At 41.1% G+C, this 13228-nt stretch overlaps 1 protein-coding gene across 1 annotated transcript in view; it reads left to right on the forward strand.

Annotated features, from left to right (window-relative positions):
- LOC148592565 (unconventional myosin-X-like) overlaps positions 1 to 13228 on the forward strand; it is a gene marked incomplete at its 5' end in the record, with an annotated part of 45521 nt that overhangs the window by 16937 nt on the left and 15356 nt on the right. Inside the window, 8 exon segments of the mRNA XM_088534403.1 lie at positions 2195 to 2503; positions 4893 to 4932; positions 5876 to 6667; positions 7674 to 7797; positions 8926 to 9169; positions 9986 to 10081; positions 11713 to 11806; positions 12429 to 12484. Coding sequence (XP_088390529.1) covers positions 2195 to 2503; positions 4893 to 4932; positions 5876 to 6667; positions 7674 to 7797; positions 8926 to 9169; positions 9986 to 10081; positions 11713 to 11806; positions 12429 to 12484 — 1755 coding nt within the window.

A 13228-nucleotide genomic window follows, 5' to 3' on the forward strand; every position in this document is an offset into this window, starting at 1 on the left:
GGGCTGTGCAGCAGCTCCAGCTGAACTCTGCATGTGAGCTCTGCTGTGGTCATGAGGAAGGAGGGAGCACTTCAGTCTGGCAGATTAGTAGGCAGAGCTGGCCTGTAGCTGCGCAGGGCTTGGCACACGCTGCACTTGACAGTTTCTGGCAGATGCATTTTGTAAAAGTCAGAGTGCCCTTTCTGATTCACTAATATCTGCCTTAGCAGAGGGTGCATGTGCAGCTGTTCGCACCCCCTGTGCATGCGGGACAGCAGAAGCAGGGCTGAGGGAACCACAGCCCAAGTGCAATTCTGCAAAACCTCCCGATTCTTATCACTGCTTCCCTTTTCTTTACTGTGTGTTTCCTCCATTTGACTTGATCCTTTTGGGGAAAAAAAAAAAAAAAGACTTCTGCATACTACAATTATATTAACTATATTCTGCCCTCCCTGATTTTATTGACTAGGCTTATGTGTCTGATGTGCAAGGAGGTGGCAAGCTGTCAGCATGGCCCCTGTTTGCCATACAAAGAGGATTTGATTGCCAGGAAGGGGATTTTGAAGTGTATCTTTTCCTCATGGGGTTGTAGAATGTCTGTGTGAAAGACATTTGAGAATGCTGTGCTATTTCCAGCATGCTTTCTAGGACTATAAAACCTCACAGGATTACTGCAGCTTGCTGCTCTAAGCTCCTGTGTAATACAGCCCATAGGATTTCCCTGTGCAAATTCTGGTGCATGGAGTAGGGTAGATTTTGATTCAAATAATACTAGTGATAATTTCACTACAGCAAGGTATGCATTAAGGGCTCTAAATATTTTCAGATGCTTTAAAAATACCTAGTTTGTTTCCAGTCTAAATAGACTTCAAGTCAATACAGTTTTGTTTTTTTCCCTAAAGATAAATAGAAATGCCCTCAAAATGGCTGTCATCTGGGTACTTTGACTGGGACCAAGTTCTTTAGTCTTCTTTTTTCTAAGATCAAGCATCTGAAGTCTCTTTTTCTAGAAGTCAAGTTTTCCAGTTCTGGTTTTGTTTTCTCATTAATCACTTGAGATTAACATTGCTCTTCAAGCAGAGCGCTAGCAATGAACTCAAGATAACGGTAGCAGTGCACTCTCCTCCTACACAGTATTCTTGCTTGCAAGTATAAAAATCCCAGTAGGCTTTTCTCTGTAGTAGTATGTTGGGAGATTGCCCTCAGCTGATGATCCCTGTGGCCCAGCCTTCTAATTCCTTACACAGACTCTTTCATCAGGTCTATTTGGCCTTTGTTTCCTTAATACAAGACCTTATGTTTGGTTCTTTCTAATTGTTTAATATTTGCTTGCATCTAGTTAACAAATTGATTCAGATTACTGTATAACAGTCACAGTTGCCCAGTTTTTGTATCATGTACAGAATTCCAACAGTGACCTTTTTTATTTCAAGTTCTTAGTAAAAACTGCTCAGTAATGCAGAAGTAAGAACTGACTCTGTTATGACTACACTAGGCTAGAAACATAATGAATGACAATTCTTTTATTTTGGGCCTTAACCATGTTTTGGGTTTCTTTAAAGTGCCAAGCTGATTTTGATTTTTATCGTTTAAGCAAAATGTTGCTGAATTTAAGTACATGCTTTATGGAAGCCTGTTATGTTAACAGGTTTACGTTAAGCAATGAAACTTGGATCACTCAGTTCTCCCTCAAATACTACCAGATTAATGTGACAAGATCTACTTTTGGCCTGTTTTGTGCTCACTCTTCCTGGTGTTCCTTTTGACAACTTTAAAGATGAGATATTGGGCAAGATAGGGCAAGATTTGTTCTCAAACAGTAAGGCCATTTGTATTTTTTTATATAATAAATCCATGCTGAGTCATCATGCTACTTACACAGCATATGCATGTGCATGCAATACAAGTAGGCTTTGGACCCATAGACCTTCTGTTTCCATGGTCCAAATATCTGTCCTCCTTCCTCAGATAGTCCTCACAAAAGTAGATGCCTATGGAAACAGAAATCAGTAATAGATGTAGGAGTATGGGCAGAGAGGAGAAAAAGATTTATGGGTCATGGTAGCAGAGGAAAAGAAATTGTGTTACTTCTGAGCAATAATATTCCAGGTCCATTTATTTGTGGATTTGGTAAGGTTGGCGGATACCCCAGGGCATGGAAAATGCGGTGTATGAACTGCTTCACGTCCTGCTAAGTGTCTGGTTCTGTTTTTAGGAAGAAGTATCAAAAAGTGCTAGCCAGTGTTGTTACAATCCAAAAGAACTACCGAGCCTACTTCTGGAAGAAGACCTTGCTGCGGCTGAAGGCCGCTGCAGTCGTCCTGCAGAAGCACTGGCGTGGCCACCTGGCCCGCAGCCTCTACCAGCACCTGCTGCAGCAGGAACAGCGACGGAAGCTGGAAGTGGAGGAGAGGAGGAGGAGGCAAGAGGAGGAAGAACTGATCAGAAGAAAGGAAGAGGAAAGACAATGGCAAGAAGAGGAGGCGCGTAGGAGGAAACGGGAAGAGGAAGAGGTGAAGGAAAGGTACAGCATGGTATCTTGCACTCATAGTTCCCTCGTACTGAAACTGCCAGGTGTAAGAGAGGGTCTGTGGCCTTGGCACGGCAATGACATGGGGCAGCAATTCCCTGAGACAGTGTCCCAGTGCTGGAACAGGGGTGGCGTGGGATGTAGGTGACTCAGAATGGAAAAGCAGGATGGAAAATGTGTGTTGAAGAAGAACTAGCACTGTGAGGCCATGCTAAAGTTCATAGGTCTCTGGTCTGCCCAAAGAGCCAAGTCAGGAAACAAGGAAAGAAAAAGTTAGAGAATGGTCAGATAAATCAGATTACAAAGAACTAATCTGAACTTGTTGGAAGTGTGCTTGCTTTGAGAACCGGCTGAAGCAGTTTGAATCAACCTTTGTGGATAGCAGTGGAGGTTCCATAAAGCTGGAAAATACACAAACTTAATTGATGACTTTTGCATATACTTAAGTGATCTGCATAATTGATCTACTTCTTTCTGTGATAGCTTATGATGCACCCTGTGAATAAAGAAAAGCATAAGAGGATAGGGGCTTTGGTGTATTCTGACAATATTCATAAGATACTATAAGGAATGTATTTTTGATATGACTTGGTAAAATCAGAGTACGATTGTTGTTTTGTCTGATGAGAAAAAGTGCATTTTTATTAGTAAAGATAGTCTTTATTTTGTAAGTAAAAAAGAAATACTGGATGGGGTTCTTAAGGACTGTGCTACATGCAGTATTGATGCATTTTTTTCATAATAAGTTGGATGATGAAATATGACTATGCTTATTAAATTTGCACATAATACCATCTGGTGAGGGTCTGCAAGGGTATAGCCAGACAGGATTATAATTCAAAATGATTTTGGCAAATTGAAGGAATGGTCTGGGAAACATAGATTAATACTCACTACAGGCAAGTATGCAGATCTACAGTTAGGAATAATCAAATGCAGAAAAGTGGAGGAAAGACTAGTTAAACATCAGTAAGATAGTCTGGAGGCTTTAAGCCAAGTATTACCAGTTCATGCTGTAGTGAGAGAAAGCAAATGCTATATATAAACAAGATTGTTTCTGTAAGATTTGGAGTGTTTATTTTTCTCTGTTTGACATGGATAAGTTGGAATACTGTCCTTAATTTTAAGTATCACATTTCAGAAACAGTGTAAGGATAGATGGAGACCACTAAGAAATATCAGAAGTCTAGAATATATGAGGGTCAGCTGAACTAATCAGTGTGCAGGCTGTAGGCAGCATGTCTGATTTGCTTTGAAGTGGTGGTTCTTGCACCCTCATATCACTTGAGCCAGTTGCTTAATGTGCTGTTGCCAGTAGGGATCTTTCAACAGAGGCTGGAACCATCTCAGTCCCACTTATGTTAGTTTTCACCAAGAACACTGAGAACATGTCCCGATCCTTTTAAAGAAAGAGAAAAGGAGAACGTGAGAGGTCTAAGGACATTGCAACTTGCAGCTACAATTTAGAATTTGGTTGGGAAAAGCTCTAGGGCCTGGGAAAAAACTGTTACTGCACTGAGAAAGATTGAATTATAAGTTTGAAAGCTACCACCGCCTTTCTGAATTTAGCTACACAGTGGTCGCTGTGGGAAGATGCTGCCAACGAGCCGCATCCTATCACTGTTGGCATTTGTCTACTGGTTCAATTGCTTGTAGCATGCTGACCGTGGACAAAGTGGCCCTGGGGACAGCATTCCCTTGAAATGTTGCCTTAGTATGGCTGGGGATACAGCACTGTGGAATTTCTTTCTTTAGTCGTGTTTACTAACAAACTGGCTCTTACAGCCTTTACTTGTAAACTGAGAAGTTTTGTAAGCTGGAAGACTAAGGTCTTCAGGACAGAAAGCCTTCTGCTTAGCCATTTGAAAAGAAATGATTTGGTAAACTCTTCCAGAGTTTAATAGTATGTCAAATGCAAAACACAGTCTCAGCGCTTGGTTTATAATAGTTCTATTTTAGCAAAACAAACACAAAGCTTCTTGAAATCAGTCAATTATGTATGTAGAACCTCATTTAATATCCATAGACTTACAGCACTTCCCACTATGCCCAGAGGCTTCAGTGCACATTTATCATGAATCTAACTGATCTGTGTTTCTATCCCTGTTTCCAATGACCTTCCTCCTACGTTCCAGTTAATCTAACTTCCTGCCTGATGTGGAAGTTAAGTGCAGGGGGAAAATGTGTTGTATCTCCAAAGGACGTGCCATCCCCAGAAGAATTCAAGTTTTACTAACTTAAAAAAAAAAAAACTTAAGTTTGTTGTGTAATCACTATCTTCTTTTAAGCCTACCCATGGACAGATGGTGTGTCCATGTAATTCTTAAAGCTCCATGTAGGAGAGCTGCATGTATGTCTGACTATCACATCTTGTTTTTAACAGAGAAAAGGAGCAACTGAATGCTCTACTCCAGGTGGCTCAGGTAAGTTCAAAATTTTATCCTTTCCAAATGTCTCCTCTGAGGATCTATGAAAGGTTCTCCATTGCCTACGCTTTCCCCTCGAGCTAATATCTCTGCTTTATTGTGGCAAGGCTGCTTAGAAAATGGGCTTTGTTCACTCACAACCTGCAGGTGTTTGGCTTTGGCAGAAGTGCATAGAGCTACCGAGCTTTTTTTTTTCCACACAACTCATGTACCAGCTTGCATAGTTCCTGTTTGAATATTTCAGTCCTGAACATGCAACATCCTTTTTTTCCCCCTCTCTGCTACTTCAGCTTATTACATGACCTTGTGATGTGCCGCACTGTGACACAGTCTGTTTTGCTGGATTGTTGCCTGTAACAGCCAAAATAAAGGGTGTACAAGGCTGTTGCCACAGCTAAAATAAACCCCTTGTAACTGATCTAATTGGCTGCTACTTGATATTTTAGAAGAACAGACATGTAACCCAAGGGGTGTGAAAACAGTCGTATATTTTCTGGTCTTTTTTCCTTTAGCATTTGCTCCCCAGTTTTGGGCCAGTTCTGTTCAGAAGAGATGAAACATTAGAATATAACAATTTATTTATGCATGTGACATTGTCCAAAAAGGGAGGAAGGAATTTCCAGATGCTTCTATCCAAATTCTAGTATATAGAGTGGCTGACAGACAGACTCTTCTGCAGTCAGCTCTTTTACACTGTTCAGAAACGAAGTAGATTGCTGAAAGCAGGTAGCTGAAGATCCAGCAGCTCTACCTGTAACTTTTACACCATGGAAGATTGCAATTGCCAGTCAGAAAATGAGAGGTTACTTAGCATAATACTTCTGGAAAAAAGGAAGTGCAAGACAAGCACAGGAGATAGGGAGGATGGAAGGTCCAGACAAGGACCTCCTGTAGGTTAACGAAACAGCATTAACTTTAACATTGTGACAAATTCCTTAAGGTTGAACTAGTAAAGACTGAAGAGGCAGATATTCCCCTGCAAGAAGAAGAGAGACATCAAATGGAGGAGATCTTAAGACTGGAAAAGGAAATTGAGAAATTGCAGAAGCAGAAGGAGGATCACATGTCCATCATCTGTGAAAGCACCAGAAATGAAATTAATCGGCAGAGAGAAGAAGAGATCCAGAGGCTGGAAAAGGAGGCATCCAGGGTTGCCCAGGAGTTTTTGGAGCTGCTGGATTTTGGCAATCTAGATGAAAGTGTGCAGAATTTAGAGCACTCGCTCTCCAGTGAGGGAACACTCAACATAGACTGTAGTCTGGTGGCACCATTGGCTGAAGAAGAAGTTGATGAGGGCTTTCATGCTGATGACGAAGGACGACCGACTTCCAGTTTGGTGGTCTTGAATCAGCACAGTACAAGAAACAGCGATAACTGTTCAGAGGAAAATGTGAACACAAGCCTGTCACTTCTCCAAAGGGAAGTGGGAGAGGTTGTCACCACTCCAGGCCAATCTGTGGAAAGAACCATAAGGCCCAAGGAGCAGAGTGCCCCATCTGACCCGGGGGGAAGCATTTACAGTGCAGTCTCGGACACACAGAGGAGTAACAGTGGAGAGGTGGGAGAGCCAGTTTACAATTTGCCCCCGGATGTGGAGTCCGACTATGACCATGAGGAGTTTGATGGCTGTGGAGATGCAGGTAGTGCTTCAGCTGAGCCTCTGAATGGTGAGGAAATCCTGAGACACTCCCGTGGCACCAGCATGGACTCCAATCGTGGCAGCCTGGACTCGGTAAGAATCCCTCCCTTTGCTTTTCCAAACACAAGTATGACTTCTTTGATGTTCATAGCTTATCACAGCTTATTACTCTCAATGGGTAAGATTCATGAAAAATTCAGGTGCTACTCAGTCATGGCATAAACCATGGAAAGAATTAAGTGCCTCTAAAGTGAGGATACCATCAATACTCGCTGACCCAGCAGTACTTGCTTTTTATAGTTAATGGCAAGAGAGGGAAAATGAATGAGTGGAAAAGGAGGGCAGAGAGGATAGACAGCAAAGAGCAGAAAAAAAAAGACAAGGAGAAAAAAGAGGGCACACATTTAGGAAAGGAAAAGAACTGCTGCCTTTAAGTATTAAAATAATGGAGCCAGATGAAGTTGCGTTTAAGATGAAGGAAATGAAAGGGTTATGGGATTTCAAGTGCGAAGTACTTTCTTTTGACTGAGGGCCATTATCTGCTTGGAGAACAGAAGTGAATAAACTCTGTGATGTTATTTCAGTAATTTAGATCTTTGTTTTAGGGTTCACTTATTTTAGAATGTGCAATTGGAAGTTGTAGTCATTTCCTTGCTGGGTACATCAATGCCCCATCTTATCCAGCATCCTAGCCTGTCTGCTAGCAAAGTGGCAGAGGGTATTACTAGCAGACAGGTTTGGAAAAATCCTCCCAAATGGAAAATTCTTCCTTAATCCCATTAAATTAGTTTTGGAACTCTTGGCTGTGCCCTGGAAGAGGAAGATTTGTTATTGCAGGTAACTGGAATTTTCTAGCCGTATCCACTGCCAAATGTCACTCTCCCTTCTGGCACAAAAATTTCATGTTCCCTGGACCGTCTTGCTTTAGGCATTAATGGGTAAGCTGTCAAGCCTCTAGTTTTCCTGTGCTGCTTTCTTCATAAAGGGAGTGTGGGTGGTTTTGTGCCTTCTGATCATATGACTCCTGCAGTCTTGTTATTTTGCTCCAGTTCTTCTGAAACTAGGAGAACCAAAGCAGCCTTTATTTATTTTCTTTTAGTTTCTGGACAGTGAGGAGGAAGTGGATGTTTACATAGATACAGATGAAGAATTCTGTAATGGACGAGTCACCATCTTCAATGGTTCAGGACCGCCGTATTTTCACAGCTATCTCTACATGAAGGGTAAGCAGCTTTAGCCAAAATCATGGAATGGTGGAAACCAGGAAACCCATTTTCCCCTTCTCATTTTCTAAAATCATGATCCTTCACTGCTCTCACTTCTCTGCATGCTCTGTTTCTCTGTCTTCCTTTATTTCACATCACTAAATAAAACGAGCAACCAGACAATGGACAGCAGGGAACCAGGTTGAATATCTTTGGCTCTGAGACTCATGAATGTCCACTTGTTCAGGGCATGGATTTAAATGTCTCTTTCTGATCTACAACACTGAAGGCTGCTTAAAAATATTTGGAGTACGTGGAGGAGGGAAGAGTAATCTGTAGGATTTTGAGGTGAGGAGTTAATGGAGAGAAGATTCAAAACTGCTGAGAGTGAGAGGAGTCCATTCGCTCTTTCCTGTATCTGTTTCCTGTAATAGATGGCCAACTAGTCTGATATCCAGTCATCTTGTGATGAGTGGATCCTGTATCAAATACTGTAGGCAGACTTGAAAGAAGCCCTGGAGAGGATATCACACTGTTTATGTCACTGACAACTAGATAAATTCTTTGTATTGGAGGTTGGGATTTTCTGAAGAGGCTGAAGGACTTGAGCTTTTGGCTCCTTTAAAAACAACAACAAAAAAACCCTCTTCCTACTGGTCTGTAGCAAAGTGGTGACTTCTACAATGTTTTGTAACATTACCTATACATGCATGTATAAATTTTTATGCATATAGTGTATGTAGATAGTATATGAACTTAGGTGCCTATAAATTTGTCTAGTATATAGCTATGCATAGTGTCTGTATAGTATACTAATATGAATTAGTACTGAAATAATCTAGCAGAGAAGGAGAGTTTTATCTGGCCTCTTTGTACAATTACCTTTAACATGACTGTGTAGAAAGGAGGGCATAAGGAACAGTGATCATCTTATACTTTATATTTTATGTTTATTTCACTGGTTATTTCTGGAGTTTGCTTGTTTTTCTCTGTCCAAACTTAATCAGAGTTTCATTTATTTCCCTTGATGCTTTTTTTTTTTTTTTCATGTAGAAACTGAACTGGTAACTAAATGTCAAGAAGGAGGATCACAATAGAGAATTGTGTCCTGCTGTGTGTCTGATGAAGTCTTGTCCCTCTTTGCAGGAGGTCTGATGAACCCGTGGAGGCGGCGCTGGTGTGTTCTGAAGAATGAGGCATTCATGTGGTTCAGAACCAAGCAGGAGGCGCTGAAGTCAGGCTGGCTCTATAAAAAAGGAGGAGGCATGTCAACCCTTTCACGCCGTAACTGGAAACGCCGTTGGTTTGTGCTTCGAGAATCCAAGCTGATGTACTTTGAGAATGACAGTGAGGAAAAACTGAAGGGGACAATTGATATTAGAAAGGCAAAGTGAGTGAAAAATGAATCTTTTCAATCCCTAGTATTCACTCTCTAAATCAATAATGAGGTTTCCATGCTACCAGTTCATTGATTGAGATATCTCCTATAGTGCTGGAAGAATCAGAAGCATAAGGGAAGGAATTAGATTTTCTAATTTAGAATTTCTAATTTAACTCTGGAACTCATTCTTTAACCAGTCTTGCATGTGATAATCCAGCAAAGGCTCTTTCGAAGCCATGGATGGAGTCAGACCAGGAGGGTCTAATTCAGTACCTGCCTGATGAATCTTCTTTTTCCCTCTTTCTATCCCTTTCTTGGCTTCTCCAGGCAGCTCACAGAGGACATATGAAGCTCACAGTGGCCTTTGATCTTGGCAGTGTGCACTATGCCTTTTCCTCAGCCTTGAATGCTCTTACTGCTACTATAGCCAATTCCTCAGCTCCTGTTGAAGGAGAGACAAGTCACACAGGAGCATTACGTGACCATATAAAGGGCCAAAAAGGGTGGCTCATTGCACTTTGTAAATAGCTGTATAAACTCATGACCATGCCTTCTCTTCTTCCATTCAATCTGCTGAAGCTTGAGGAAAACCCATTTAACTCTTCAAGTTTTGCATTTGTAATAGCTTAGCTGTACAAATCTTTTTCAGGAGATTGCAAAAGTCTGTGTGTATTATAAGAATGTTTGCATTTTTCTTGAAGTTATAAGCCACCTGATACATTAATTTCTTTTCTGTGTTGTACAATGTGAAAAAAGGTGGCCAGGTGAAATTAATGCCTGCAGAAGTCTTTCTGTATCTGACTTGTGTGATTTGCTGTGTTTCAGGGAGATCGTGGATATTCACGAGAAAGAGAATGCCTTGGACGTTGTGACAGAAGATAGAGTTTATCATATTGTGGCAGAATCACCTGAAGATGCCAGGTATATTAAGGGAGTTTTGTTTGACTTGAGTACGAGTCTGACCCAGATGCTTGTGGGAGAGCTTTGTGTCTGCCTGGGAAATATCATAATCACTTCTGTTCTGCTAGAGAGAAAAGAGAATTCATTCCTCGGGGTCATTTTGTGCTGCTTAGGAGGTACGACACCTTCTTTGGGGACTCCCTGTTGCAGCTACTGAGGGGATGGTTCAGATTATCAGTCACAGGACTGTGGTCTTCTGCATGTGGCTGTGAGCACACTGTATTCAAGGGTTACCTCAGGAGACTGGCAAAGCCTTAATGTAAACTGGAACATCTAATAGTTGATTTATTTATTAAATGGAATCTTGAATCAAACAAAACATCTATTCATGTTGTCTGTAAATGATTGCAAGAGCAGCTGGGTTTTATCCAGGAGACAGAGAAAAGGCTGCAGCTTATCAGAGTCTGTAGTGTCATCTGATAAAATCTTCCCAGTTCAAAGCAAACAGATGACTCATGTCCTTCCTTCTTGGTGTCCTGCCCATGCAGTGAGAATCAGTTATTTAAGGGCAGGTTGGATAACCTGTTCTGGACAGTTAGTAGGTTATAGTCCCTAGCTGCTTATGCCTCTCCCACTCTTACCAGAGGTAACTGTTCTCCAAGTCCAGCAAGTGTAACTGGTCTACTTTAATTCAATTATTTATTCAATTTAATTCAATTGTTACTTCTTGGGGAATGGGAACAGAAAGGGGAAAATACTTTGGGCACAAATTAACAGAAATGGGTGAAGACCAGCCACATGAATAAGAAATGGGGAAATTCAAGGAGCAGTAGCTGAAGAGACAGTAAATTCTTAACCCAGAACTTCCACAACTGGAATAGCCATGCCCTAAACTATTACCGAATCACTAGGAAAAATGTGACCTCTGTCAATGCCATGCTACTCAGTTCTGAGGGAGAAGAAGCACCAACATTTGCACTAGCAAAGGGCAGATTAGCAGATGGTGTAGAGCAGCTGATCTGTGAATCCTCCACAAAGTCTAGATGTTTGTTGATCTCACTGGAAGCTGATTAACTGGAAGATAAAGATAAGAATCTACTTGTTTTGCAGAAGAGATTTGGCCTCCAGATACGTCTGTAATGGGAGACTCTTTCACAGACAAATACCTTCATTTGCGTCCCTCTAGATTAACTCGTGATTAATTGAGATCCATAAAACTTTCAAGTTTATGAGCAGATCAGAGACAGACTAGTTAAAAGGCGCCTAAGAATCTCTAGGACTTTAGTGCAGGAGGGATCCCAGCTGATGCTGTCTCTAAAACCACTGTATGCTCTAGACAGTCTCCTGACATGTGCTCCTCAGCAGGACCGCTGACTGCTTATGGTTTCTTAAATAGCAAATAGAAAGCTGAATTTCGTGGGAACAAATATCAGTGTGTTAGAGGACATGCACAAAATTTTCATGGATAAACTGAGAGGAAGGAAGACATTAGTCTGGTATGATATACCCAAGAGATATTTTGTAGTATAATTGTGAGGAAGTTGTGAATGAAGGCATTTTTTTTTACTACCTGGCAGCTTTCAGGGTTCCTTGATCATCTAGAACTACTTTTACTACCCAGATCTTAACTTTTAGTCTGTCTTGATTGCCAGTGGTTGGTTTAATGTCCTGAGCCGAGTACACAGTGCTACAGCACAGCAGCTGAGGGAAATGCAAGACGAACAGGCCAATCCAAAGAATGCTGTGGTGAGTTACTGTGCAACCAGTCTGTGGGCATGCTTGTGGCCATCTGTGTTTAACTGTTTTATGCACATCTTCCCTGCACATGCAGTGCTGTGGTTCATGAGCTGTGTGCAGAAGTTAGATGATTAGTAAAAAGAAATAGCAAAGCTTATGGAAAAGAGGATAGGCAGTAAGGAACATAGTGGATGACTGAGGTGATTGAGTTTGATCACCCCATGGCTCTTCGGTTCGGTTTTGGGAGGGCCACCTCAGGTGACTAAAGGATTATGGGACTAGTCTGAGTCAGTTATTCTAGACAGAAGAGATTCAGTGACAAGAACAGTGTATTTTATGTATTTTACTAGTGCTGAGATGTGGAGTCAGGGGTTATCTCAGATCTCCTCAATGCTCTGTGGAAAGCTGTAGCTCTTTTCCTCCGGCTCCATGGAGGCTCTGCACACCTTTCCTGCTGTTTAGGAAGTCTTTCATGATGATTCTCTCATTCTCCCTACTGCTTTTTTCATCCCTTCATTTCTACTCAAACTGTTGGAATTCAGAAGAGCATTTTCAGTACCTATTCAAGAAGGAAAATGTCTGTATTTTGATACAAGCAATTGCTATAATCTGTTTCTTTTTCACTGTGTAGGGAACTCTGGATGTTGGGCTCATTGACTCTGTCTGTGCCTCGGACAATCCTGATAGGTAGGTACGGATTGTGTTTTAGTAACTTGACCATCTCCAAGATCAGAAGCACTATGACTTACTCTTGTGTGGAGGTCCAGATTTCATTGAATGTTTTGCATTTGTTTAAACTGACAATATAAAGTCAGCAATAGTCTTTGGTTTATTGGAAGCTATGTTACTTCACAGGCATGAAGTTTACAGGTATGTTGAGTTAAAGGTTAGATACTCCTTTCCATCTTAACAATTGAGAACGCAGCAATCTGAAAGTCAATAAATTACAGTCTTATCTATTCTTACCACTAAACAGAAATGTCCAGCAAAAGCAGCAATTCTAGTTTTTCAATGGTAGTTTTAAGATAATCTTGTAAATTTGGGGGTGGGATGGAGGAAAACAACACTGGGAGAATAATAACTGAATTCAGAAGTCTGTACTCTTCTTGGTATCTTTGCAACGCAACACAACACAATACAGATCTCTAATTCACAAATCAGTTAGTTTAGGAGAAAAGATTATGGGACATTTCACATCATATTATGTTAACAGGTTCAACAAGGGCAAAGCTTCTCACTGCACTACTGAATTAAAATGTTAGCTATTAAGGTATTTACTTCTATCATTTGCTTTTCTCTCTCAGGTTGCAGGGACTTTTTGGATACTAGTTTAGAAAATACATATCTTGGTAGCCAGCAAAGAATTCTTTAAAGCAGAAAGTTTTAGCCCCTTCTCAGGTTGGGCTTCTTATAGTTAATATGTGTCCCAGT

This window comes from Tinamus guttatus, unplaced genomic scaffold (genome assembly GCF_059628265.1).
Source record: "Tinamus guttatus ecotype Peru unplaced genomic scaffold, ASM5962826v1 Tinamus_guttatus_pri_ptg000553l, whole genome shotgun sequence".
Taxonomy (NCBI): Eukaryota; Metazoa; Chordata; class Aves; order Tinamiformes; family Tinamidae; genus Tinamus; species Tinamus guttatus.